The sequence below is a fragment of the Protopterus annectens genome, chromosome 1.part1 (assembly GCF_019279795.1).
Source record: "Protopterus annectens isolate FY-2018-M chromosome 1.part1, PAN1.0, whole genome shotgun sequence".
NCBI classification, from domain to species: Eukaryota; Metazoa; Chordata; order Ceratodontiformes; family Protopteridae; genus Protopterus; species Protopterus annectens.
Window position 1 is genome coordinate 309,493,958 of NC_056726.1, and position 24,523 is coordinate 309,518,480.

At 38.7% G+C, this 24,523-nt stretch overlaps 1 protein-coding gene across 5 annotated transcripts in view; it reads left to right on the forward strand.

Moving 5' to 3' along the window:
* The window catches only part of ATP8B1 (ATPase phospholipid transporting 8B1), a 1,573,644-nt gene that overhangs the window by 893,172 nt on the left and 655,949 nt on the right, over window positions 1–24,523 (forward strand). For all 5 annotated transcript variants that reach the window (XM_044074782.1, XM_044074792.1, XM_044074774.1 and 2 more), the window contains 2 exons: window positions 17,645–17,727; window positions 17,935–18,093. In XM_044074782.1, the coding sequence (XP_043930717.1) occupies window positions 17,645–17,727; window positions 17,935–18,093 (242 nt within the window). The remainder of the gene's footprint in view (window positions 1–17,644; window positions 17,728–17,934; window positions 18,094–24,523) is intronic.

Consider the following 24,523-nt stretch of genomic DNA (forward strand, 5'->3'; position numbering starts at 1 on the left):
TTTTGTGCTAGGTTCAATAAACGCACTATTAAGCGTCGGGCTGATACAGCCCAACATTATTTTGGCAAAAAATTCAACTACATTATGTTGTCGGAACCTCCCTTCTACCGCTATGTTTAAAAAACACAAGGACAAAGACTGGCAGCCTAGACCAAGACCAGATACCGAGGTCTCTGTTAGGCCTGCCGCCTGATCTAAGGTATTCTGTGAAGTGCCTACGCATCCCCTGACTACCACAAATTTAGAAAATATGACTACCTCTCAGTCAGAATCTACTGGGCTACTGGAGCCGGTTCCTCCTCAACTCGCGGACGCCAGCCCTGACGGCAATCCGGAGATTATGGACAGGCCTTTGGTTTCAGAAGGCGTCTGTAAACCAACGACTCTTTCCGTTAAGTCATATGCTAAGCTTCCAAAGGTTAAGAAACTGGGTCCACAGACTCCCACACAGGCCCCTATGCCTAAAAAACAAATGCTCAAAATGGCAGAGGACTTGATTACCCTTATCAGAGGTTCCCAGCCCTCTTCTGACAAAAGGCCTAGACTGGAGGAAGATTTACTTCCTTCTGACCAGGAATCCATTTCCTCAGCAGATTGAGGAACAGGATTACTCCTTCCCTCTCTATGAAGACTCAGATGCTGAGGAGTCTGTTCCCTCTGCCCCCCCCCCCCCACCCGAAGACTTCTCTTTTGGGGAAACTCTGCACACCATGAGACAGCATTTCCACTTGGAAGGACAAGATTACTCTGACTCCAAGAAAAGACTCCGTGAGTTTTCTTCTGCCTCAGCATAGACCCCTAGCCATTCCTCCTGTTTTAGACATTCTGGATGATGTCTACACTGAATCCAGTCTAAATCCATATTTCTTACCTCCAGCACCACCTAAACCAGACAGATACTTTTGAGTCCCTGACTCTCAAGTTTTTATATAAAAGCCCTGCTGCAGACCCAGAAACCATTTCCCAGGGTCCCAAAGGGGTTAAGGCCTCTACTGCTAAGAATCCACTACCTGCGGAAAGAGATTCCAGGGCATTAGAAAGATGGGGGAGAAAAGTGTATACCTCTGCCACTTTGGCCATGAGGGCATTAAACTGCCAATTCCACATGATTAAATACCAGCAGTACTTGCTTACTCAGTTAAAACAGAAAATGATCCCTCTAACAGATCAACTAGATTTCAAAGGTATGCAAGATTTGTTGCATGCAGCAGAACAAGTGGGAAAACACACCTTGCAGTGTGGTTTTGATTCTTTGGAGGCCTCATGTAGAGCAGCTGTTACAGGATCTGTTATACGTAGGCATGCTTAGCTAAAAGAGCAGACCTTACCAGAACATGTCAAAGCAAAGTTACTGGATGCTCCACTGCAAACGGATGCGTTATTTGGTGTCAAAGCAGAGGAAGTTTTAAAGAAGATGGAAGAAAAGGCAAAATCAATGCAAACAGTTAAAGATTTTTTACAGGTACAACCTCCTCGCTTCAGCAGAAACTGGCCATCAAAAAACTGGTCCTTTCCTGCTTCAGACAGACGCCCTAGGGGCAGAGGCCAGGCACAGGGTACCTTCAGGCCTAGACAATGGCAAACAACAACTCAAACAGGGGGAGACTAAAGATATCAACCCTTCAGAAAACAAACTCAATGACTTTCCTCTTTGCCTGCCAAGCAAAATTGCCCAGGCAGCACCTCTAGGAGGAAAACTGGCTCTTTTCCCACAAAATTGGCACATCATAACAAAGGACAAATGGGTTCTGGATATTATTACCCGAGGCTACAGATTTCATTTTCACACTTTACCACGGATAAGAGGCATGCCAAATCTGCCAACAAACCAATGGGCAGAGGCACAAAAGCAAATTTCAGCTCTCGTGAACATGAAAGCAATTCAAAAGGTACCTGCAAAAGAGCAAGGTCAAGGATTTTACTCAAGACTGTTCCTAGTACCAAGAAAGGACAAAGCCTGGAGACCCATCTTAGACCTGTTAATTCTAAACACGTACCTGGACATTCCCAAATTCAAAATGCTCACACTACAGCAGCTTCTTCCCATGCTGGGCAAGAAATCTTGGCTGGTAATGTTGGACCTCCAAAAGGCATACCTGCATGTCCCTGTCAGACAAGATTGCAGAAGATACCTCAGATTTTTGGCAGGCACAATGCATTATCAATTCTCTGCATTGCCCTTTGACTTATCTACTGCGCCCAGAGTATTCACGAAATGCCTGGCATCAGTAATTGCATACTGCAGACAGCGAGGAATACAAATTTATCCATATCTGGACGACTGCCTGATCCAAGCAGACAGCAAAGACATTCTACTACAGCATCTGGCATTTGTAACAAAGTTGCTAAGTTGCCTAGAGTACACAGTAAACAAAAAGAAGTCAAAACTAATACCCTCACAAGAAATAATTTTCCTGGGTGCCAGCTTGAATACAACGGCCCAGATGGCTTACCTCACGCCAGACAAGCAAAAACAACTGGCTCAGTACTTCAAAAAGATGCAACTTCTACCCAGCTCACTGCAAGGAAATTCCTGCAGGCATTGGGGTACATGGCATCCTGCATTCCACTAATTGCATATGCAAGGCTGCATATGAGAAAACTACAATGGTACCTAAAAAGTGTATGGTCCCAACACAGACACAGCCTCGAAGCATTTATAACTCTCATTCCCTGCCTTCAAAAAGAGTTTCTATGGTGGGCTCAAGCATGCCAAGCAAACAAGGGCCTTCCTTTTGTCTCACCTCCACCAAACCAAACCTTGACAAACAGATTCATCAGACTACGCCTGGGGTGCACACATGGCAGGACAATGCATACAGGGCAAATGGTCTGCAAACCAAAGGCAACTACACATCAATCAAAAGGAGATGCTAGCTGTAAAAAATGCACTAACAGCCTTCAAGGACCTTTTGCATCCAGGACAACTTCTAATAAGGACGGACGACATCACAGTTGTGGTACATAAACAAGGAAGAACGCACCCACTATGCAGACAGGCAATGGACTTGTGGAACACAGCATTAACTTACCAAGTACAACTGCAAGCACAATTCCTGCCAGGAAAAGAAAACATTTTGGCAGACAAATTAAGCAGAAATTTGACAGACCCTCAACAGTGGAGACTACACCCACAAGTATTCTCAATGATAACTCAAAGGTGGGGACCACCAGACATAGATCTGTTTGCCTCAACCAACAATTGCCAGCTACAAAAATTTTGCACAAGGACTTATCCCCTGTCCTGGAAAGTGGATGCCCTATCATTCAGTTGGACAGCATTGTCAGTCTATGCCTTCCCACCTCTGCCTCTACTGACCCAGGTATTACTGAAAGCCAGATCAGAGAGACCACAGCTGATCCTCATTGCCCCAGACTGGCCACGTCAACACTGTTACCCACTACTACGAAACTTGACTCGCAGCCCTCCATGGATCTTACCTCAATTCCCTCAGCTGTTAACAAAACTCTCAGATCCTTCACAGTCAGCTAAGGACCTTAAATCGAGCTGCATGGAAAATACCTTAAATTATCAAATGACCCTTCTCTCAAAGGATGTCCAGAATGTAATTTTGGAGGCCAGGAGGCCCAGCACCAGAAAAACGTACTCAGACAAATGGAAAAGATTTTGTGGTGTATGGAGCCAGGCCAGAAGCCTAAATCCTGGCATCCCAAATATTCCGCACATACTCCAATATCTAACTGAGATACTACACAAAGGCCTTTCTTTCTCATCCATAAAGATCCATGCTTCAGCCATTTCAACTCAGTATGATATGGTTCCTCCCATTTTCTCTCATCCTTTGCTAAGGCAGTTTCTCAGAGGGGCAAAAAATATAAGACCCCCCCAGAAAACCACCAACTCCAACTTGGGATCTAAATTTTGTTCTGGAAAAGTTAACACTTCCTCCATTCGAACCAGCCTTTTCAGCACAGCTTCAATACTTGTCATGGAAGACAGCCCTACTACTGGCTATCACCTCAGCATGCAGAGTCTCAGAACTGCAGGCACTTATGGTAGTGGAACCTTTCCTCATTTTCCATCAGGACAGAGTATCTTTATGCACCAACCCTTCCTTCATGCCAAAGGTAGTATCCAGTGTGGCTCTCAGTCAGACCATGCACTTCCCCGCCTTTTATCCAAACCCACAGAATAAAGGAGAAAGACTCCTTCACTCTGGACATTCACAGACAGTTACGTTACTATTTGGACAAGACAAAGGCCTTCAGAAAATCTGACCAACTCCTTGTATCCTATGCATCAGGCTCAGAAGGAAAGGCTATTTCAAAACAGACAATATCCAAATGGATAGCACATTGCATCCGCTTTTGCTACTCACACCATGGGAAAGCAGTGCCTGCTAGTATTAGGTCTCACTCTACCAGGGCTACAGCAACCTCAGCAGCCTTCCTCCGAGGAGTCCCAACAAAGGACATTCTGGAGGCAGCTACCTGGAGTTCAGTGCACACCTTCACCAAGCATTACCACCTTCCTCTGTACTCAAAAACCAGAGCTGGGTTTGCCACTGCAGTTCTGCAGGGCATCTTAGCTGCACCTAACCCAGTTTAGCTCCTACCACCAAACCATAGCTTTGGGACTCTACCCAAGTGTGATGACTGCAGCAGCATAGCACGATGAACATAGTACAGTTTTTTACCTACCATAAATGTAGATGTTCGAGTGGTTATGCTGCTGCAGTCCAGGTTACCCTCCCTCCATCCCCTCTACCTAACAAGGCTTTTCTTATACCTCCATGTACTTCAACCTTTGGGATGCATGTCTATATGGTGTATTTGCTTACAACTAGTACCATTGTTTTGCACTAAGGTATGTTTTGCAAGCTTCTTATTTTGCCTTCTTAGTTTGGGGCACCTGACATCTGGGGCAAGAAAAACTGAAGAAAATGGCGTCGGCTGCCTCTGTTATACCCCTGCCGCACTGACGTCAGGGAAGAAGCGATGACATCCTACACCGGACCAAGGCTTTGGAATTCAGGCCGACTGCGGGACCGCCTGACGGCAGGATAACCAAGTGTGATGACTGCAGCAGCATAACCACTCTAACATCTACATTTATGGTAGGTACAAAACTGTACTTTAAAGTGCATTACCTTTAAACAAGTACAAGCAAAATGCTGTTTTACTTGTTCAGATTAATGCATTTATTTTGAATTGCAGATTATAGTGAGAAAAAAGAATTTCACTTTCCACTTTGCCAGCTGAGAGGTATTTTGTGGGGGTATGTAGGTTTATTGAGTTATTTTTAACAGCATATATTTTAAATTAAGAGTAACTATTGACATTCCAGTTAGTCAAAGAAGTTGGGTGTTGTGGTAAATTGGATTTTCTGTTCCATACTGACTTTTGTATCAGTGCTTTATTTTCAGCATTTGATAAAGTTGATCAAAAGATCCAGTGATCTTCTATGGGTGTGTTTTTCCATTTCTCTATGCAGATGCTAAGAGCTGTTTCACAAGTACCTTATCCTATCCTTTGAAGTGTGGTATCATGGAAGACTCTATTTTGGGACACGTTTGTTCACAATTATATGCCTTCCCACGTGTGTGTCAGAATTATTTGCACATCTGATCCCTCAGAACTGTTGCACATCATTAGATTGTCAGCAGGACTGCTAGAATATACCACCCTTAGTTGAATGAAATTCACTTGTCTTAAGCTTAACCTTGCCTGGGAAGAGGCTATGACCATCCATGCTGTACTGCATCTTTCTAAAACTTGGTATTAACCCTGAGATTATGCATGCAGGGGTGACTGAAACTTGAGGACAAAAGTGCCCAATTTAGGTGTGATTTATTTTTTTGATGATTCATGGACAGTCCAGCTGCCGGCTGTGGTGAAATTCCCCTGCTATCCAAGCACTATCTACAATATCAAAGCACCTTCTTTTATCCAAGTTTCAACTTTAAAATAATTTTGTAAAAAGCACTTGGTAATAAATAGTAACATAATGGGAGTTGAAAAACGAAAGAAAATTAACACAAAAATCTGTAATGTACATTTATTTATTTGCTTGGCATTTTATTTATTTTTATTTTACATTTGATTACCGGGAAAATCCGACTGGACACAGGTCCATTTTCAGCGGAGACTCAGGGAGAAAAGCTCCAGTTAAGAATACAATACATAAGAGATACACATATGAGTACATTTTAGTATAGATTGAGCAGTTATTAAAAATTTATTGTAAGGAATATATACAGTCCATTAAGTTTGAAAAAGTACAAGATTTTTTTTTCTCATGTGTACTAAGATAGAAATTAGTTCTGAAACGTACATATTGGTTAGAATAAGTATTCCAGGAGGAAAGAGGAGCAAACAGGTGGTCTTTAGCAGAATCCTTGCAACAGTACAGTGGCATGGATTAACCTGGAGAGTCTCATGAGCAAAGCCAGTTGTTTGAGTAGTGGGTTTTGAGGAGTTTTTTTAAACTGGAAGGCAGATGTAGAAGTTGTATAGTTAGGGAGTGAGTTCCAGCTTCTGGCTATAGTGCAGGCAGAGAGAGATTTACTGGCATCATTTTTGTTGATGACATTTAAGAGATTTTGGTTAGTGGATCTTAAGGTTCTGCTGGTGGTGTAAGGCTGAATTAGATAGTGTAATGCTGGCACTTTGTCATGGAGGTAGTAAAGCTTGTGTAAGGTAGTTGGGGGCAGGTTGAGCCAGTTGAGCTGCTTAAGGGAAAGACAGTGATGGGATCTATGAGAGGTGTCCGTAGCAAACTTTGCAATCTTGTAACATGATTCTGTTTCAAGTTTGTTCTGGTGAAGATTTGTCAAGATCGGGGGGGGCATAAAGGAGGGTGGATAAGAGGGGAGTCCTTGCAATAGTGGCTTTGGTATGATTGGTCATGAACTGTTTGTTCCTGTAAAGGAGACCAAGCTTTTTCTTTACTTTCTTGATTGTTTGGGCTATGTGTATGCCAAACTTAAGATTATTATCAGTTACTACACCTAGTAGTTTTGTGTGTGTGTTGTTGGGGTGATTATGATATCTTTGGAGTTTAAGGTGAAATTGTTTAGAGGAGATCTACCAGGGCCAAAGAGAATTAGTTTAGTTTTCTGGGGATTAAGAATAAGTTTGATGTTCGTGAACCATGCTTCGGCAAAAGCAAAGTTATTTTGTGTTGAGGTTTGAAGTTCATTTAAGGTAGGGGTAGCACATATAATGGTGGTGTCATCTGCATATTGCACTACTGAGGCAGAGGGTAGCTATCTGATTTGTAAATAGGTTGAACAGTAAAGGACTGAGATGGATCCTTGAGGGATGCTTATGGATACTGGTAATAGGGGGGACAATTGGTTTTGCCAAAGAACTGCTTGCTTGATAGCATGAAAAGTAGCTATAGAACCATGATGTAGTGGAGGCGTTTGTTTAGGGAAGATAGAGTTCTGAGAAGCATGCTATGGTTTACCATATCAAAGGCTTTAGATAGGTCTAAGAATATGGAGGATACAAAAAGTCCATTGTTTCTGTGGTGATAGACTATGTTGGTAAATGACAGTAGTGGTGTTGTGATGCTATAGGAAGGTCTAAAGCCATGCTGAGATTTGGTTAGATTGTTTTTAGTAAGTATAACATTAATTGTGAATGAATATCTTTCTCTAATATTTTTGACAAAGGCGACAGAGTTGCGATTGGGCAGTAGTTGGTGAGCTCAAGGGAGTTACCACCTTTGTGAAGTGGAATAATCTGTGATACTTTCCAAAAGTTGGGTAATTTACATTCAGATATTTATTTGAGGATGGACATGGGGTAGACTATTGCTTCTGCTGATATTTGAAAGAAATCAGCTGGAAGTTTATCAGCTGCCAATGTGGCTGGTTTAATTTTTTTGAGAAGGTTAGCAATAGCTTTTGTAGACACTGGATGCAGGGAAAAGCTAGAGGAATTGTTTTGTCTAATGAGGTGGGTAGGGGTGGCTGTTGGTGTGGAGGATGGTACTATTTTGGGCGTTGGCTAGAGCTTGGACTGTTTCGGTAAAGAATTTATTAATTGTGTGGGGGGGTTATCTTGATTTTGATAATACAGGTTATAGGAGTGGTGGATTTTCTTAGTTGTAGTAATAACTATTTATTGTGGTCCAGAATTTGAGGGATGCGAGCGTGTTTTTCCTGCAAGGTTTTATAGTAATTGGTTTTATCAAGTTTAATTGGTTTTTTGTCTTTGTTGCAGGGTTCTAAATAGTTTTGTTTCAAGGTAGTGGTTTTGTGTTTATGAAATTGTAACCAAGTTTTGTCCCTATCTTTCATAGTTTGTCTTGTTACCCAAGGGGCATGGTTGGTTTGGACTCTGGTGGTACGGGAGTGTGCATAATACTTAAGGATTTTGAGGAAAGTTGATTTAAAGTATTAACGGCTTCGTCTAGAGAGAGTTGTTTTAGGGGAGACCAATTACAGCATTTTAGTGCATTGATTAGGATCTTTAGCTTTGAAGTTTTTTATGTACTATTCTCAGGATGGCTTTGTTTATGTGGTGGGATCTGTTCCTAATAAGGTAGGTTGCTTGATGGTCACTCAGACTGGAAGACAGCCTAATTGTGTAAGAGTGGGGTTGGGCAACAGTATCCAATCTAAGATGGACTGTTGTTTGGATGTCTTGTCAATTCTAGTTGGGGGTACATATGATTTGGGTAAACCCATGTAGGTTAATGTGGGTGGAGGGATTATGTCTGGAATAATCAGTCCAGTCAATATTAAAGTCTCCTAACAGTATAATTTCTTGTAGAGGGGAGGTTAGACATCCGGTATAGCAGGCTTTCCATGATAGCAATGTTACTGCCTGGTGGGATGTAGCCACCTGCAATAATTATGTTTGCTGGAGTTTAGTTTTAATTTAGCAAAGATTAGTTCTATATTTCTGATGTCTTGGGAATCGCATTCAAATTGTTCTATGGTGAGATGATTTTGGAATACTATTGTGTTATATATTAGTGTATATAATATATAAACTTACATTTAGTTGTGTATGCACTGATCAATTTTAATTTGACTAACATGTGAATTCAACTGCTTGCAACTGGTATAAAATTTAAGAGCAGTTTTTTTTTCTTTTTACAGGTACTCCTCAGTGCTATAATTCTTTTACCTCCGGTGTGTTTTTGGTTATTTGCCTGTTGATCATCATCCCCCTACCAGCTAATTGGACCATTCTTTCCCATCACTGGTGTAAGGATTGATTGACTCCCCAACATTAGGTGCAATTTTTTTTCTCCTCTACTTGAGGCCCTACCTCCCAGATCTGCTAGGATATGCTGAAGAAGGTGTAGCATAAAAATGGATTGATGGTGTTGGGTGTCCCTTACATCTGTGAGTGACACATCCATCCTCAACCCCTTTTCCCATTTTGCACATGGGGTTGGGTTGTCACTTCCATAGTGACAATCATCTCAAGCCAAGGTTTACACCGCCGGGGGCTAGCCCTGCAGCGGTAGTTCATTCGCACCACTCACTTGTGCACACGCACTCACCTACGGCCAATTTATAGTGTTTAATCCACCTATTGCATGTCTTTGGAATGTGGGAGGAAACCAGAGCACCTGGAGGAAACCCACATGACTGCAGGGAGGACATGCAGACTCCCCGCAGAAAGACCCCAGCCAAGAATCGAACCAGAGAACCCCTTGTTGAGAGGCATCAGTACTAACTGCTGCATCACCCTGGCCACCCTGGTGATTGAGTGGCGCATACAAGCAAGCAAACCCACCCACCAACCTCAAGCACAAGGGATGGTGTTCCCACTCTCCAGTGGAAAAATATCTTCCATGTGCTACTCCCCTGACCCCTTGGAGAGGCAGATGGCTAACATTCATTCACTTCTCTCCCTCCTTTCCTACCTCCTCCAGTGTGAGAGTTGCTGATGAAGTCCTATTCAACTGGATTGCAGTTAGGGTTCCTTCCTGTCTGTGCCATGGAGCCAGGCTGTTTGTCATGTTCTTCTCAGTCTGGGTCTTTTCCGGATACAGAAGCTTCTTGGTGCTCTTCTAGCTGGCTCAGACTGCTAAACCTCCTCCTTGCTACTAGTTATTACTAGGATACACTTGACCTCAAGGCAGTGGATTTTTTTTTGTGTGTGTGCTTGGTATCTGAAATTTACCATCATGGTTTCAGGACTGCCATTCCTTGGGGCACTTTGAGGCTCCTCAAGTCTTTTATTGAGGCCTATAAGAATGTGTATGTGTGTGTACTTGATCAACTTTTATCTGTCATTTTTGTTTAATGCTTGATTATGCATCAGTTTTTGGATTGTTTTAACCTGGTAAGAAGGTTTGGTACTTGGGTTCCTTAATAAATGACCAGTTGATAGAACTGATTTATCGAAGAAGGAAAAATTCTTGCACTGAACAAGGAGGTGCTATACAAGACAACCAAGATCCATATGAGGATGAGCGTGCATTGCAGAGCAGTTACATCAAGCAAAATGAAATAAACAACTAGAACAGAGACTGAAAAAGTTAGATGTAGGGCAAAAGTGTGTGTGCTTTAATTGATTCTGTATCCAAAAGGTGAAAACCCTGTAGTCAGTGCTGCCCATAGTATATCAGTAGTCTAGAGGTTTTCTTTGTTTTACAAACATGCAGTTTGCATCATGCCATCAACTTAAAAGTATCTGTATGTACAATCCAATGTTACAAAGATTTTGTATTCCAATATGCAACATGAATAGTGAGAGATTTACCTTTGCAACACTGTACATTTGCATGCCTCCATTTTCCAGTAACCTGCTTTATGGTTAGAGAAGTTCCAAGCCTATCCCAGCATCCACTGAATTGGTGTACTGCATAATGGTCACTCACAATCTGTACACCTACAAGCAAAATAAAAAGTGCCAGCTCAGCTAATGTATGTCTCTGGGAATATCTACCATAATTTCACATTTATTAATACTTTCCTCTGAAGTACCTGCTCATGCAATAATCTGTATTACCAAACAATAAACATTTAAAGATTAAAAAAACTTTATTGCATTATTAGAGTTTAGATGATTAAACAATGTCACAGCATAAGTGTGTAAATTTACTTAATATTACTCTATGGGCGTCTCATCAATTGTATGGCAATTTTTTTTTTGTCCATCTAGCTGTAGATATTATTTCTTAGTTTTTTTTTCTGTTCAAGCTGGATTGGTCGGACTATACTATATAAACAGTCTCATCCAGTGACTACCTTACAAATCACTTGTCCATCCTTTCTACTACGATTATGACTTAATCACAAGGGTAGACCACTGGATTTATGTCTTGCCAGATATGACTGTTTGTAGCTTAATACTGAGAATGTATCTGTCTGAATAAATCCGTCATTTCTTCTCTCTGCAGAGACTGTCTACTCACAACAGAAGCTATAATCCAAACCAGACGGTCTTGCATTCAGTATTGATCAACCGTTTGTTCAATCCTCCAAACATATGGCTAGTACTACTTTCAAGGCCCAGTCTTTTTTAACTAGCACAACAGTTAGTTTAATGACTGTAATATTATTTACTGATAACTTTATTACCGGGTGTCTCCATCTCCCCCACCCAAGTCTCACCACCTTCTCTCGGTCCTGGTTAAGAAACATTGGCCAAATTGTTTGTCATACTGTCCTCATTCCTGTCCATTATATTCTGCATGTTCACAATAGGCACCCATCCCCCAGAGAGGGAGCTAGTTATCCCAGCTGGCTGATTACACTCATGCAAGTGGAGGCATGCATGGTCCCAATGGCTAGAGACTAGGTGTTGACATAGTGGTTAAGGTCTTTAGCTAACAGACAAAGAGGTACAAGGTTCGATTATCACCAAGGGAAATTGGCTAGGCTTAAAATGACCCACATAAGCAGCTAGCCTAGTACTTTGCTATGAACCTATCAACATAAACTTGGTGATTCCAAGTCCATGGATGTGGGAAATGCACACATCAGGGGGAGAGCTTAAGAACACCTGCACCACCACAGGAACATCCTGTTCACCAGAAAGGGCACTGGTAATTGTGGCTCAGAAGTTAATCTGAATTTTCTTGAGAAAGCCAAATATTAAAGGAGGATGTAGAGTACCCCACATCACTGCAACATAAAGATAAGTTTTGCAAATTGTCCTTGTGAAAAATAAAATGATTTACTTAACCTCTCCTCCATTTTTGCTGTTCCATAATTGGTAAGACACAGATGTTGTTTCTCAAAAGTGTGTCACGCTTTTCAACTATTAGGTTATGTTGACTGCAGAACCCTGCCAGTTGCACATAATGCAATTTGCACAAAAATAGTACAATTATTGTGCTAGAGGCACCTTGCACTTTACCCTTCTTTGCACACCTGAGACTCTGCCCAATTGTTAATATTAGCATTTTGGTCTGAAGTGTACATTTTAGCAGATGAAAGTGCTGAGTTTTTAACATTTTGTTTTTCAATAATCAATTGTTTAAATCTGTGCTTTTAGTTCCTGTCCAATTACTACTTTTTGGCATTGTACACCATTTAATCATTTTCTTCAAATTATTCAGTGCTTACAAAAAAAAACTAACCCCATCAAAACATTTTACAAAAATGCCTTTTGCATGATGCCACTTACATGTTTGCAATAATTGAATAGTCATAACTATGCAGTGATATTTTTCTAAGGCATAATGGGCAGACAATTGAGTTGTATTGTCTCTGTTCCCATGGACTTGTTTTTTTTAGTCGTAAAAAATGCTTTCTGCCTTTGCTACACTCAGTATTTGTAAATGGGTAGCTATTCTTGCCCTACTGACTGCTTCTGCAGGTTTGCAGCCTGAAAGAGATCCTCCAATTATTCAGTACTCTGATCAGTGCCACCATTTGCTTTCCTAACTTCGTGAAGATACCCATTGTCTACATCTACAAAACTCATTTTATATGCAGCAAAATAACAAGAGAGATTGCAGGAGGCAACTTTTGTACAACTAACACTGACGGCAACAAAATGTTCACTAGGCATTTGCTCCCTGTTCTTTTTTTTCCCCAAACGTCTTTATTAAATTTATACATGACAAAGGCAATCATACATTTATATAAATGAAAAGCATGCAAAATGATATCACTTTAGTTACAGTTTACATCACAGACAACTGTAGTTGTAAACCTTATACATCACTTATAACCCCTCCAGTCATTCAGTTAAGCATTATATAAACCTAGTTCCTGATCTGCATATATTGTTCCCGCAATTCCCATTTTTTTCCTAAGTAGTTTAGTCCTTCCCTTTTCTAAAGATCCCAATTCCTATATTCACTACTTCTAGTGGTCTAGACTTTGATTTCCATTTTCTAGCAATTGCTTTTTTTGTCAGCAACCATATTTAGACTCAGCAAGGTTTTACTATATCTAGGCAATTCTGATTCTATAGCATAACTCAAAACATCTCCCCAGTCAGTCCAGTCTGTTCACCCAGCATCTCCAACAGAAAAAATATCTATGCAAACCCTTCCAGGCAAATATCATAAATCTTCTTGACTTGGTTGCATATTTGGGAGATGTACACATATCCTCCTATTGTGTCTTTGTGAATCGCTTATCCAGTCTGTCTTCCCAATCCTTTCTAAGCTCCTCTGATTGATATAATTATCATGCAATATTTTATATGCTTTACTAATTATTCCTTTTTTAACGGCAGCTTCTGATCTTGATTCTATTAAAAACTCTGCCAGTGCTGATCGGTCTTGTCAGAATCCGTCACTGTGAGTTTGCACATATTTAGACTTGGTTAATGATGCAACTCAACTTAAATGAAAGTGGATGATAAACAATCCATTAGGCATTGTAGCCAGTAACTATGGTCATAATGCCTTTTCTTAAGCTTATTGTGTAAAGAGGCTTTTCTTAAGTTAGATATCTTTGTACGAGTGCTTCCTGCTTCCCTTGACAATTAGTTTGGATTCTTTCATAGCAACACAGATTCTGATGACAAATAAGGATTGCTTCTTCCATGTATTTTACCCATTTCTCTACCTGTTTGGCAAGGTGGAGGTAATGCCTAACCAACATCTTATTTTTTTTGCTTTGAAATTACTACCTTAGCTAGGCTATGCCAGTTGTGTACAATCCTTTCTGTGAAATGTTAGTCCCCATCCTGAATATCCACCAATGTATTCTGAACTGTGTTCTCATGTTGTGTAATTTTGTAAAGGATGGACTCCAAGACCACTGTGGTACTTTAAAATGCCTCAAGTAGCCAAGTGCTGCAAAAAGTATGCTTATGATGCTGTGGATACATTAGGGCAGCAGCCCCAGGATCTGTTTCAGCTTGTCTGCCTTTGACTTCTAGTTTTGAAGTCAAACAATTTTCAAACGTGTCTGTCATATACAGCCTCCATAAAAGCCTATTACTCCTCCTTGGAACCTTCATTTTGTACTTGAGAAATGGATTCAGTCTCCTTTTGAGCCTGCAGTTTCTTCTCCCTGTAACATTGTACTTGGAAGAAACTATTATTGGGGGCTCTTACTTCTACCAAGAGTTTCTCTAAATTTCCAGCTATCCTGGCAGTTCCTCCCTTTTTTTTTTTTTTTTTTTTTTTTTTTTTATATAACAAGGGCAGGTTGTTTCTTCCCATCAATTCTTAATGATTTGTCCTTGAACCAGTACATTCATCATCTTTCTACCATTCTGCAAAGAATACTAGCGTAAGGGTTCTTTATATCTTGGATTTACATTAACAGCTCAGATTTTACATGGATAAAGCAAAGCATATAAGAAACCTGAGAAACTTTGTTTCCTTTCCTGTCAGGAAACCAATTTTGGCAGTGTCTAAGCAAACCATCTACTGAATTTCTAAAGCCTTTCATTTTGCTATTCTCTTCATGTAAAGTAGCTTTCCTCTTCTCTTTCTGCTCATTCTGCCAGTACTGTGGCCTCTTCTGGTGCATTTTTTAAAGGTCTGGATACTAGTTCCACATTGGACACTGCTACTTGGTCTTCTTTTACTAAGCATTGCAACTTGGATGTTATTCACAGGGCCAGGCAGATTATGCCAGGACCATCCTTCATGAGCTTGCTGGAGGGCTTGTCTATGCCTTCCTCCTTCCCGTAGCTTCTGTACTCTCCAAAGAGTAAAGAATACTGCTTTAGTCTTGTTAAAGAAAGGCAAACATTTGACATTAACAGAACAATGATCTAGAGGGAAGCAGAATGTAAGAAAACATCAGTGTTGATGGTGGGTCTTGATGCAGGGAAGGCATTCAATACAGTATGAGTAGGGCAATGGAAGCATTTGCATTCCCTAACACACTTATAAGGTTGATTAGGAGGGTATATGAAGGGTCAAGGCAAAAATTAAAGTGGAAGTTTCCCCTCTGGTAACTTCAGTTTGAGCAGAGGAACCAGACAGGGGTGTAACCTTTCTCCTTTATTTGCATTATATTTAGAACCACTGACAAAGAAAATAAGTGGCTCAGAAGTTCAAGGATATAACTGGCATGGCAGTCAAAAGTTGGCTTTATTTGCAGATATTTTATACTTGATAAAAACAGAAAAGGGCATATCAGTGTTGTGAAATATTCTGATAGTTTCAAGTCTTCAAGATATAAAATTAATGAAGATAAAACAGGCAGTAGCTGTAAACTGTGTACCCTAACACTAATTGGTTCAGCAATACCTGTGTTTATGGAGAGGATAAAATGAAGTACTTAGGAATATGAATTAAAAATTCTTCTGTTATGGCAGCTAAGGATATGTGAGAAGAGACTAAACAAAAGATGATACAAAAACTGTGAAATTGGAAGCTCAGTTTTATGGATATGGAAAGCAAGGTACAAGTAGTAAAAATGTTTAGTCCTTTTAGTTTTATACACAGGTCAGGCAGAATTTACCAACCAGAGGTGAAGTTGTGGATAGAAATTAGTAAAGAGTTGAAGGATTTCATCTGGAAAAGGGCACGGGCAAGAGTCAAGTGGGATAAGCTGATCTTTCCGATAGAACAAGGTGGTTTGGGATTACCTGATTTGAATGGATATTTCAAAGCTATTCAGAACAAGCAGAAAGCTATAATTCAAAGTGGAAATGGATGATGATGAAACAGGGGTAAAGCTCAGATCTTTAAGGATAATACACTCATTCAGAATATTATATTCATAAAGTAGTAGAAATTATTCTAAGAACTAAGCCAACACGGATTGAGAATGATTTGGCCAATAGGGATGACTGCAATTAGGGTTACAGAAAATAGGCAAGAGGGGGGCTGGAATTTACTATAGAAAACTAGCAAAGGAACCAATATATTGAGAGCAAAATAGAGGGGGAAAAATGTAAGAGAATGGGAAGAATTCAAGAATCCATTTGGACTGCAGGCTAGAGATAGCCTTCCCTATTGAGGGATTGATATCGGAGTATAGGCAAAGATCCTAATTGAAACACCTGCACTGGTAGAGTTTTCAGTGGAATCCAGAACAGAAACTGCTGTCAAAAAGGGATAATTAGTAGAGCATATAAAATATTGCATAACTATAGGAATCAATCGGAGGAGGTTCGGAAGGATTGGAAAGAGAGATTGGATTAGGCAATTGACAAAGAAACAATGGGGATATATGTATGGCTCCCAAATATGCAACAAAGTCTAGATTATTTAGGATCTTTGCTTGGAAGTGTTTTTATAGGTAGTTTTTACACCCCAAGCAGACTCCAAATAATTTTTCCTCCGATAGAGTGCAAATGTTAGCGGTGTGATGGGAAAGAAAGAGATATTTGAGAACATATTTTTGGAAGTGTAGTGTGTTGGCAAACTTTAGATTCTCTGCAGACTAATTTCTCAGAAATACTGAATGAGCAAATTGGAATAACTAAGGAAATGAGTTTTACTCATTTTATAGAAAATGGAGATCAAAGTCTAAACCCACTGTATTAGAAGTCATGAATATAGTAACGTAGATAATACAACTGGAATTAGGATCCTTAAAAAGTGTAGGAGCTAATTACATAGAAAAAAAATGCGAGTTGTGGGAACAATGCATGCAGAATAATGTTTTTGAGGAAGAATGAAGTTTAAGGGACGGCAGGAATTGAGGTATGTAATGTTTGACTGACGCATGGATAGATACGTGATGTACTGTTTGCAACAGGAAATATGTCAGTATGGTTTGTTTTCATTTATAGAAGTATATGATTGCCTGTGTTATAAGTGATGATAAATAAAGATGTTTCTTGTTTAAAAAAAAAAAAAAAAAACACTACAGTAGTGATAAGGAAGGACATAGTACAGTTGTGTAAGATCTTAACGTAACAGTAGATGTCCTACTTCTCACTGTAGCAGTATTCTGTCTCTCCCTCTTGCCCTGTTACTTTGTGTTGCCCTCTGTCTGGCTGAGGAGAGTTTCTCTAAGGTTGCTCTGTTTCTCATGGGGCACTTCAGTTCTGAGGCTTAGGCATCCATACATCATATATGTACCTTGCACTTAGAATGTAGGGCATACATGTGATGTACAATGCCTAGAAGGTGTAAAGGCTGTGGTATGAAGGTTGGATGTTTTGCTGTTTTGGCAGGATATCCCAAGAGTAAAGAATATTGCAATAGTGAGAAGTCGGATATCTGCTGTTATGGTAAGATCTTACACGACTGTACTTCTGTCTTTCTGAATAAATATAATCTGTGCTTTCCTTTATTGCTGACAGACTAATTTTTTTCTAATCTCTCTTCCAGCGAAACAAACCTGAAGTTCAAAATGTCGTTGGATGTCACACACAAAAACCTTCAGCATGAAGAAGGCCTGGAAAGATTTGATGGTCTGTATTTGCTCATTATGTAGATGTTTAACTTGTAGCTGCTACAACATTCTCTCTTTCTGCACTTAGTAGCAATCTGTTTGAAATAGCAGTGAGCTGTAGAATAACTCAGGCTGCCATAATGAATTATACGAATGGTCATCTAGCATCTATCCTTGTATTTTATTTATGAGCAGAAATATGCAAACATATCCATTCATTTTTCAGCATTGCTTGTCTGTGAAGAACCCAACAACCGTTTGGATAAGATTACTGGAACAATGTATTGGGGAAGTGCCTCTTATGCTGTTGATATGGATAAAGTCTTGCTGCGTGGTTGCACTGTCAGAAACACAGATGTTTGTCATGGACTTGTCATATATGCAGGTAAGCAGTGTATCAGCTGTCTGTCATGTTTAGTTTTGTACGAGTTCATTTTTAAGATGCATCACTTATTCAGGAGCATAAGTAAATCGTCATATATTGCTTAGAGCCAGCTGTGTGGGGCTATTAAAAATGTTTTGAGCATACTCATTTTGCTCTTTGCATGCAGTGTGTAGCATTTTTCATAAATGTACTACTGTCTCCATATGGTCTTAGGAGTGAAGAATCTTCTGCTTTTCCACTTTTGCAATTTCTGAAAATATGGCATGCATTGTTTTTGCGATTGATAAAGTTATGGTAAGACATTAAGATTTTACTAAGGAATAGAGGAATGGCAAATAATAATGAATCAAAGAACCTCTACTAGCTTCTGGAAAGTGCATCAAAAAGATGGCATAATTATTGTGTTACAAAACACTGACTGGCAAATACAACTTTCAGATACTATTCATAAAGTAAACCAGTATCATTCTCTCAACAGTCCAGAAGACATCAAGGACAGATGAAAGGAGTGATTCAAGCTGCTTCTGAATGAAAAAAAAAACACAGGTGCTGTACTGCCACAAAGGTCTAGCCGTAGGCATAGATGACCTAGACAGTTGCTCGTGGTGCCACTCATCCATCAGTACTTTTCATTTCCTGTCTCACAAGCTAAAACACTTACAGCTGCTGTGACGTGTTTGAAGTAGCTGTGGCTACAGCACTGGAAGTGCAACACACTTCTCAAATTCCAGACTTTATGTTCAGTTGCACACATGATTTAAATAAGGAATCAAAGAACATTACAGGCTCTAATTGACAGCGTGATTAATTTTTTAGATTAAAGTGGGTGAGACTGAGCAGCAAGCCCAGAAACTTTTTTAATGCATTTATTTAGTACTGACATTTATATAAAAGAAAACAAAATATATTAACATATTCCCAGTTGCAAACATTATATATTACATATATTCTTTTGTATAATTATCAGTCGAACGTTACTTAAGTTGATCAATTCTTGCCTTCCCAAAATTTCCATGTATTCTGTTGCAATTTGCTCCTGCCCTTTCTTAAAGATCCGAGTCCAGGTTCCTTTATCTTACAATATTCAGTACTTCAAATACAGTTGGTTTAGACTTTGATTTCTATTTTCTAGTAATTGCTTTTTCGCATCCACCAGAATTAAACTTAAGGACTTAATATGTCCAGGCAATTCAGATCCTGTATCCCACAATCAAAAAAAATCCATATTTGCACCCAATAGCTGTCTCAATATTTCTGACCAAGTACTTCATAGGGAAGTTTTATAGTCTGCCAACTCATTACACTACTAAACATATATCCCCAGTAACCCCTTTCTTCCCCATCACACCTTCAATATACCATCTACCTGAGAGAAAATTATTTAGAGTCTGCTTGGTGTATAAATATACCTATGCAAACACATCCAAGCAAATATCCTAGATCTTCTAGACTTGGCTGCATATTTGGGAGCCATACATATGCCCTCTAATTGTTTCCTTGAGAAGTGCTTATCTAATCTCTCTTCCCAATCTATTTTAACCTCCTGTGATTGATTTCTGTAGTTATCATGCAGTATATTAATTCCCTACTAATTATCCCTTTAACAAGAGGTTCTGTTCTGGTTTCAGCCAAAACTCTACCAGAGCAAATCTTTCACTTAGGATTCCCCTGTCCCTTTCTTTTTGCCTGTACTGATATTAATCCCTGATAGAGAAGGCAGTCTCTAGCCTACAGTCCAAATGCTTTCTTGGACTTTTCCCTGTCTGTTACCTTTTCCCTCTCTAGATATTTGTTCCCAATACCTTTATTCCTTTGACAGTTTTCTCCAGTAAATTCAAGTCCTTGTTGCCTCTTCTCTGTACCCCTAATTATATTCATCTCTTTGCAAAATCTTCTTTCTCCACTCTCATATTGCCTTATATTTTTAAGAATACTTTCTACTACTTTATGAATATATGTATGGCTGTTATTCTTCATGATCTGCACCCAAAATTCTGCTGTCTTTCTTGAGCCCTCCCCCTAACTTAATAATCACCCCTTTCCACTTTGAATTATAGCTTTTTGCTTGTGTTATGTACAGGAGCCTTAACTGTGTGCAGCTGTAAAGTATCCCTTTAAATCAGGTAATCCTAAACCACCACCTTCTATTGGAAGGATCAACTTATCCCATTTGACCCCTTGCCCTTTCCCTCCCAGAAAACATCCTTCAACTCTTTATTAATCACTGTCCACAACTTCTCCTCTGGCTGATAAAAAATATACCACAACTGTATATAAATCCAAAGGGACTAAAACCATTTTCACTGCTTGTATCTTGCTATCCATAACCAAAAACATGAGCTTCCAGTTTTTGTTTAACCTTTTCTTTAGACTCTTCCCACATGTCCTTGGCTGCTATAACAGAATCTTTTTTAATCCATACACCTAAACATTTTATTTTATTGTGTCCCCATGAATGTGGACATTGCTGAACCAATTCATGTGTGGGCATATAGCTTTCAGCTATAGCTTTTGTTTTATCTTCATTATTTTTATATCCCAAAAAGATCTGAAACTTTCAAAATGTTTCACAACACTGTGAGATGTCCTTTCTGGTTTCAGGTACAATATATTTGAAAATAAAGCCAACTTTTCTTGATAAACATATCAATTATATCCTTGAATCTCTGAATCCCATAGTTTCTTTGCCAATGTCTCCTAAATATAATATAAATAACACGGGGGAAAAAGGGCATCCCAGCCTGGTTCCTCTGTTCAGACACAACTTATCAGAGAGGAACCCTCCCACTTTAATTTTTGCTTCTGATCCCTCATATATCTTCCTAATTAACCTTATTGCATCAGGTAATGCAAATGCTTCCATTGCCCTATTTATAAAATCCCAGCTTACTCAGAGTGCTGCATCGAGACCCACCAACAACAGTGATATCTTCTCTGGATCATCATTGTTCTATTGATGTCAAATGTTTGCTTCCACTTCACAAAACCATGTTGATCCATATCTGTCAGTTTTAAGAACACCTTCGCTATTCTTTTAGCTATTAGACACAAGTACTTTATAATCATTGTTTAAAATTGACATGGGCTTATATTAAGCTGAGTCTGATGGGTTTTTGCCTTCTTTTTAGGTAATCAAGCCACCACAGCTTTCTTCCAGGATGTTAATACTTCTCCTCCTTTTAAACTACTGTTAAACAAAAACCTTCCACATCTTCCACTTTCTTCCATTCTAGCTTCCAAACTTCCACAGGAATATCATGTACACCTGGAGACTTTCCTGCAGATTTGATTATACATCATTTTTTTCTTCTCCCATATTAACTGTAAATTGTTGACCTTCTATCTCTAACCTTGGTATACTCAAGTCTTCAATAAATATTTTCATTTGAGCCCTTTCTTGATTTCCAAATGTCTCTGCTTTATACAAATTTTCATAACATTTCTAAAGTTTCTAATACCACTACAGGATCTCTGTTGTTTTTCTTGTTATAGGCTCTCTAGGTTTGGTAACAACCCTTTCTAATCTGTGTTACCAAGTTGTGCAAAAATAATTGTGCTCTAGAGTTATAAAAACAGTTGCTTAACAGCAATCTTTCTAAATGTTATCCAGATACTTTTTTTCTTTAGCACTCTGCTATTGTGCCGCCTCTTGTTCTGTGAGGTTCCCCGTATTTTGTAATACTTTAACCTTCATCAACTCCTCTAAATAATTTGTATTACTTCTTAACCAGATTTCTTTCTTTTATTTCTACCCTGTTTTTAAATTTTCATTTTATCCTACTCGTTAGCTATACCTTCTGAAGAAATGTCTGTCTTTCATAGTAACTCTTGAATAATTTCTACTACCCATTCGTTAAGTTCTTCTCAATTTTAACAGATATGTTGGGAAGCAGCAATATCTCATTTTTACTTCCTTAGCTTGCATTTTTATCTTAGTGCATGATCTGAAATAGTTACTGGATGTGTCAAAGCTTTCTCTTATGAAAAAAAAATTGTCTAGCCTAGTTATTGCAACTTTGGGAACAGTATAATGTTTGAGTTCCTACTACTGAATTGTACCAAATATGTGCATCCTCACAGTTGCAAATCAAGTTCCAATCCCTGTCTTTAGGTAATATTCCCTGATGAAAATATTTTTTTTCTCAAAGTTTTCTTAAGATTCCTAATAGTAGTTTTAGGTAAAATAAAAATGTGCCAGCATATTCCTCTTCTATTACAGCCTTACTGTCACAAATCTACCATTATTATTTTTCCCTCTTCTGTCACTATTGGAACTCCTCTTGAAATTAGTGCAAGTACTCCTGTCTTCCTCTGTCCCCAATATTTAGCTGAATATCCATCCAGAAATCCAATATTTAGCTGAATATCCATCCAGAAATCCTTTCTTTATCAAATTCACATGCTCACTTCTTTCCAAATGTCTCTTCTAGCATTGCTTTTTGCAATCGGTAACATTTACTGTTTTGTCTATACCTATGAGACCATTCATATTGCAAAATATGAACAGTGTAGCCATTATAAGTTGCTATAGCTACCTATTGTATATGTCAGATTTTTTAAATGTGTATTTTCAGCTTTTCTGTTACATGCACCCACTGATGTTTGGCAAGGTGATCCTTTGTACAGTTTTCTTGTCATCTCCACTTGAATCTGTCACATTTTGTAAGACTTTTTGTTTTAATGAAAACACTCAAAAAAGCAAAATATCACAGAAAAAGAAGTATAACAGTCCGATACTATTCATAAAGTAAACCAGCAACCAATATCTCAACATTCCAGAAGACATCAAGGACTGATGGAAGGAGTGATTAAATTTTCCCAAATCGACAGGTCCACCCATAGGCATTGCATAACCTAAAATTAAGGTTATCCATATAAAAATGCATGTTACAGCCTGTGCTCCTACTTAACACTGTTTACTGTCCATTCTTATCTTTATTCCCCTCTCGGATGTGAAAAACAGCTTGCATGTTCTCAGAAATCATTAATTTTAGCCTTAAGATACAAAACTAAATTATACACACTTCTAGTAATTGCATTGAGGTATGTAGGTACCTGGACAATTGCTATTTCTTATTTACTTCCAATAATTTCAAACATTACTTTTTACTAAGCCGCTTGGCCTTGTATCTTTTAATTTCAGGTTTCTGTCAGCAAACAGTGTCCAGAGCTCTCAAGATGTATTGTTTGGGTCTGTAGTCAGCTTGTCTCTATGGAAACATGTACAGCTGCTCCCAAATGCAGATTTCTCAACTCACACTGAACATTTATTTGCTTAAAGGAAATATTTTCATTACATTTAGTGTTTTCTTATTTTTATAGCACATGCTTACACAAGAAATGTGTCATTAGATTAAACCAAGGGCATTTAATCCAGACATTCATCTATCTAAAGTGAGAGCATTTCAACTCGAGAGATTACACTCAATCCCTATCCAAACAGCCCAATATTATAGTATTATTAATATACTAGACTGAAGCCATACAATGAAATAGTCCCTTTTCAAACTAGATACACCAGTGACATTAAGAACACCACTAATATAATATGGAAGAATTGGTGTATTTTACTTACTAATGAAGAAATTAAGGCAATAGTAGGAATTAAACCATGTTTTCTATATACCAATAGTAAGAATCTTAAAAGATTGTTATGTATTGAAAAACAAAATTTTGATACAGAGAAAATATATGACAAGATACATAACAATATAATAGGGGACTTGACCAGAACAAATGAAATAGGTACCTATCCATGCAAAAAGTGTAGTATGTGTAACTATATTTCAGAAGACATAGAGTTCACTCATCCACATTTAAGTATTACTTTCAAACCTAACTTTAGATCAAATTGTAATAGTGCCCACCTGATATATCTAGCTAATTGTTTATTTTGTAATGCGTTCTACATTGGGATGACAACCAGATCCCTCAAGGAACGCATGTACAACCATACTTATGACATCAGGAGAAAAGATCTGAAGAATGCTCTAACTAAACATGTAATGAACAATCCAGGACATGAATTTAGATTTAGAACACTTCAATTAGTAAGCCCTAGTAATAGGAAAGGAGATGCTTTCAATGAATTAGAAAGCATAGAGTTACAGTGGATCCTGAAGTTTAAAGCACACTACACTCCAGGTTTAAATCAATATATTAGTGTGAGGTCAGTCCTCAAAAAAAGAAGCTTGAAATAAAATATGTTTCTCTATCCACATATGGTGATTCTGAAGCTATAGTTTATAGATATTAATAAATTTAGTTCCTAGTTACAATAAAGAACTTTTTTGAGTAAATATGTATGTTACATATATGATCAACATATTCATATTTAATGGAGTCCCAGATGCCTAGATATGATCTAATATATAATTTTATAATATATTTGATTTTTATGATTATTAAATAGTTTAAATATAAATTTTCA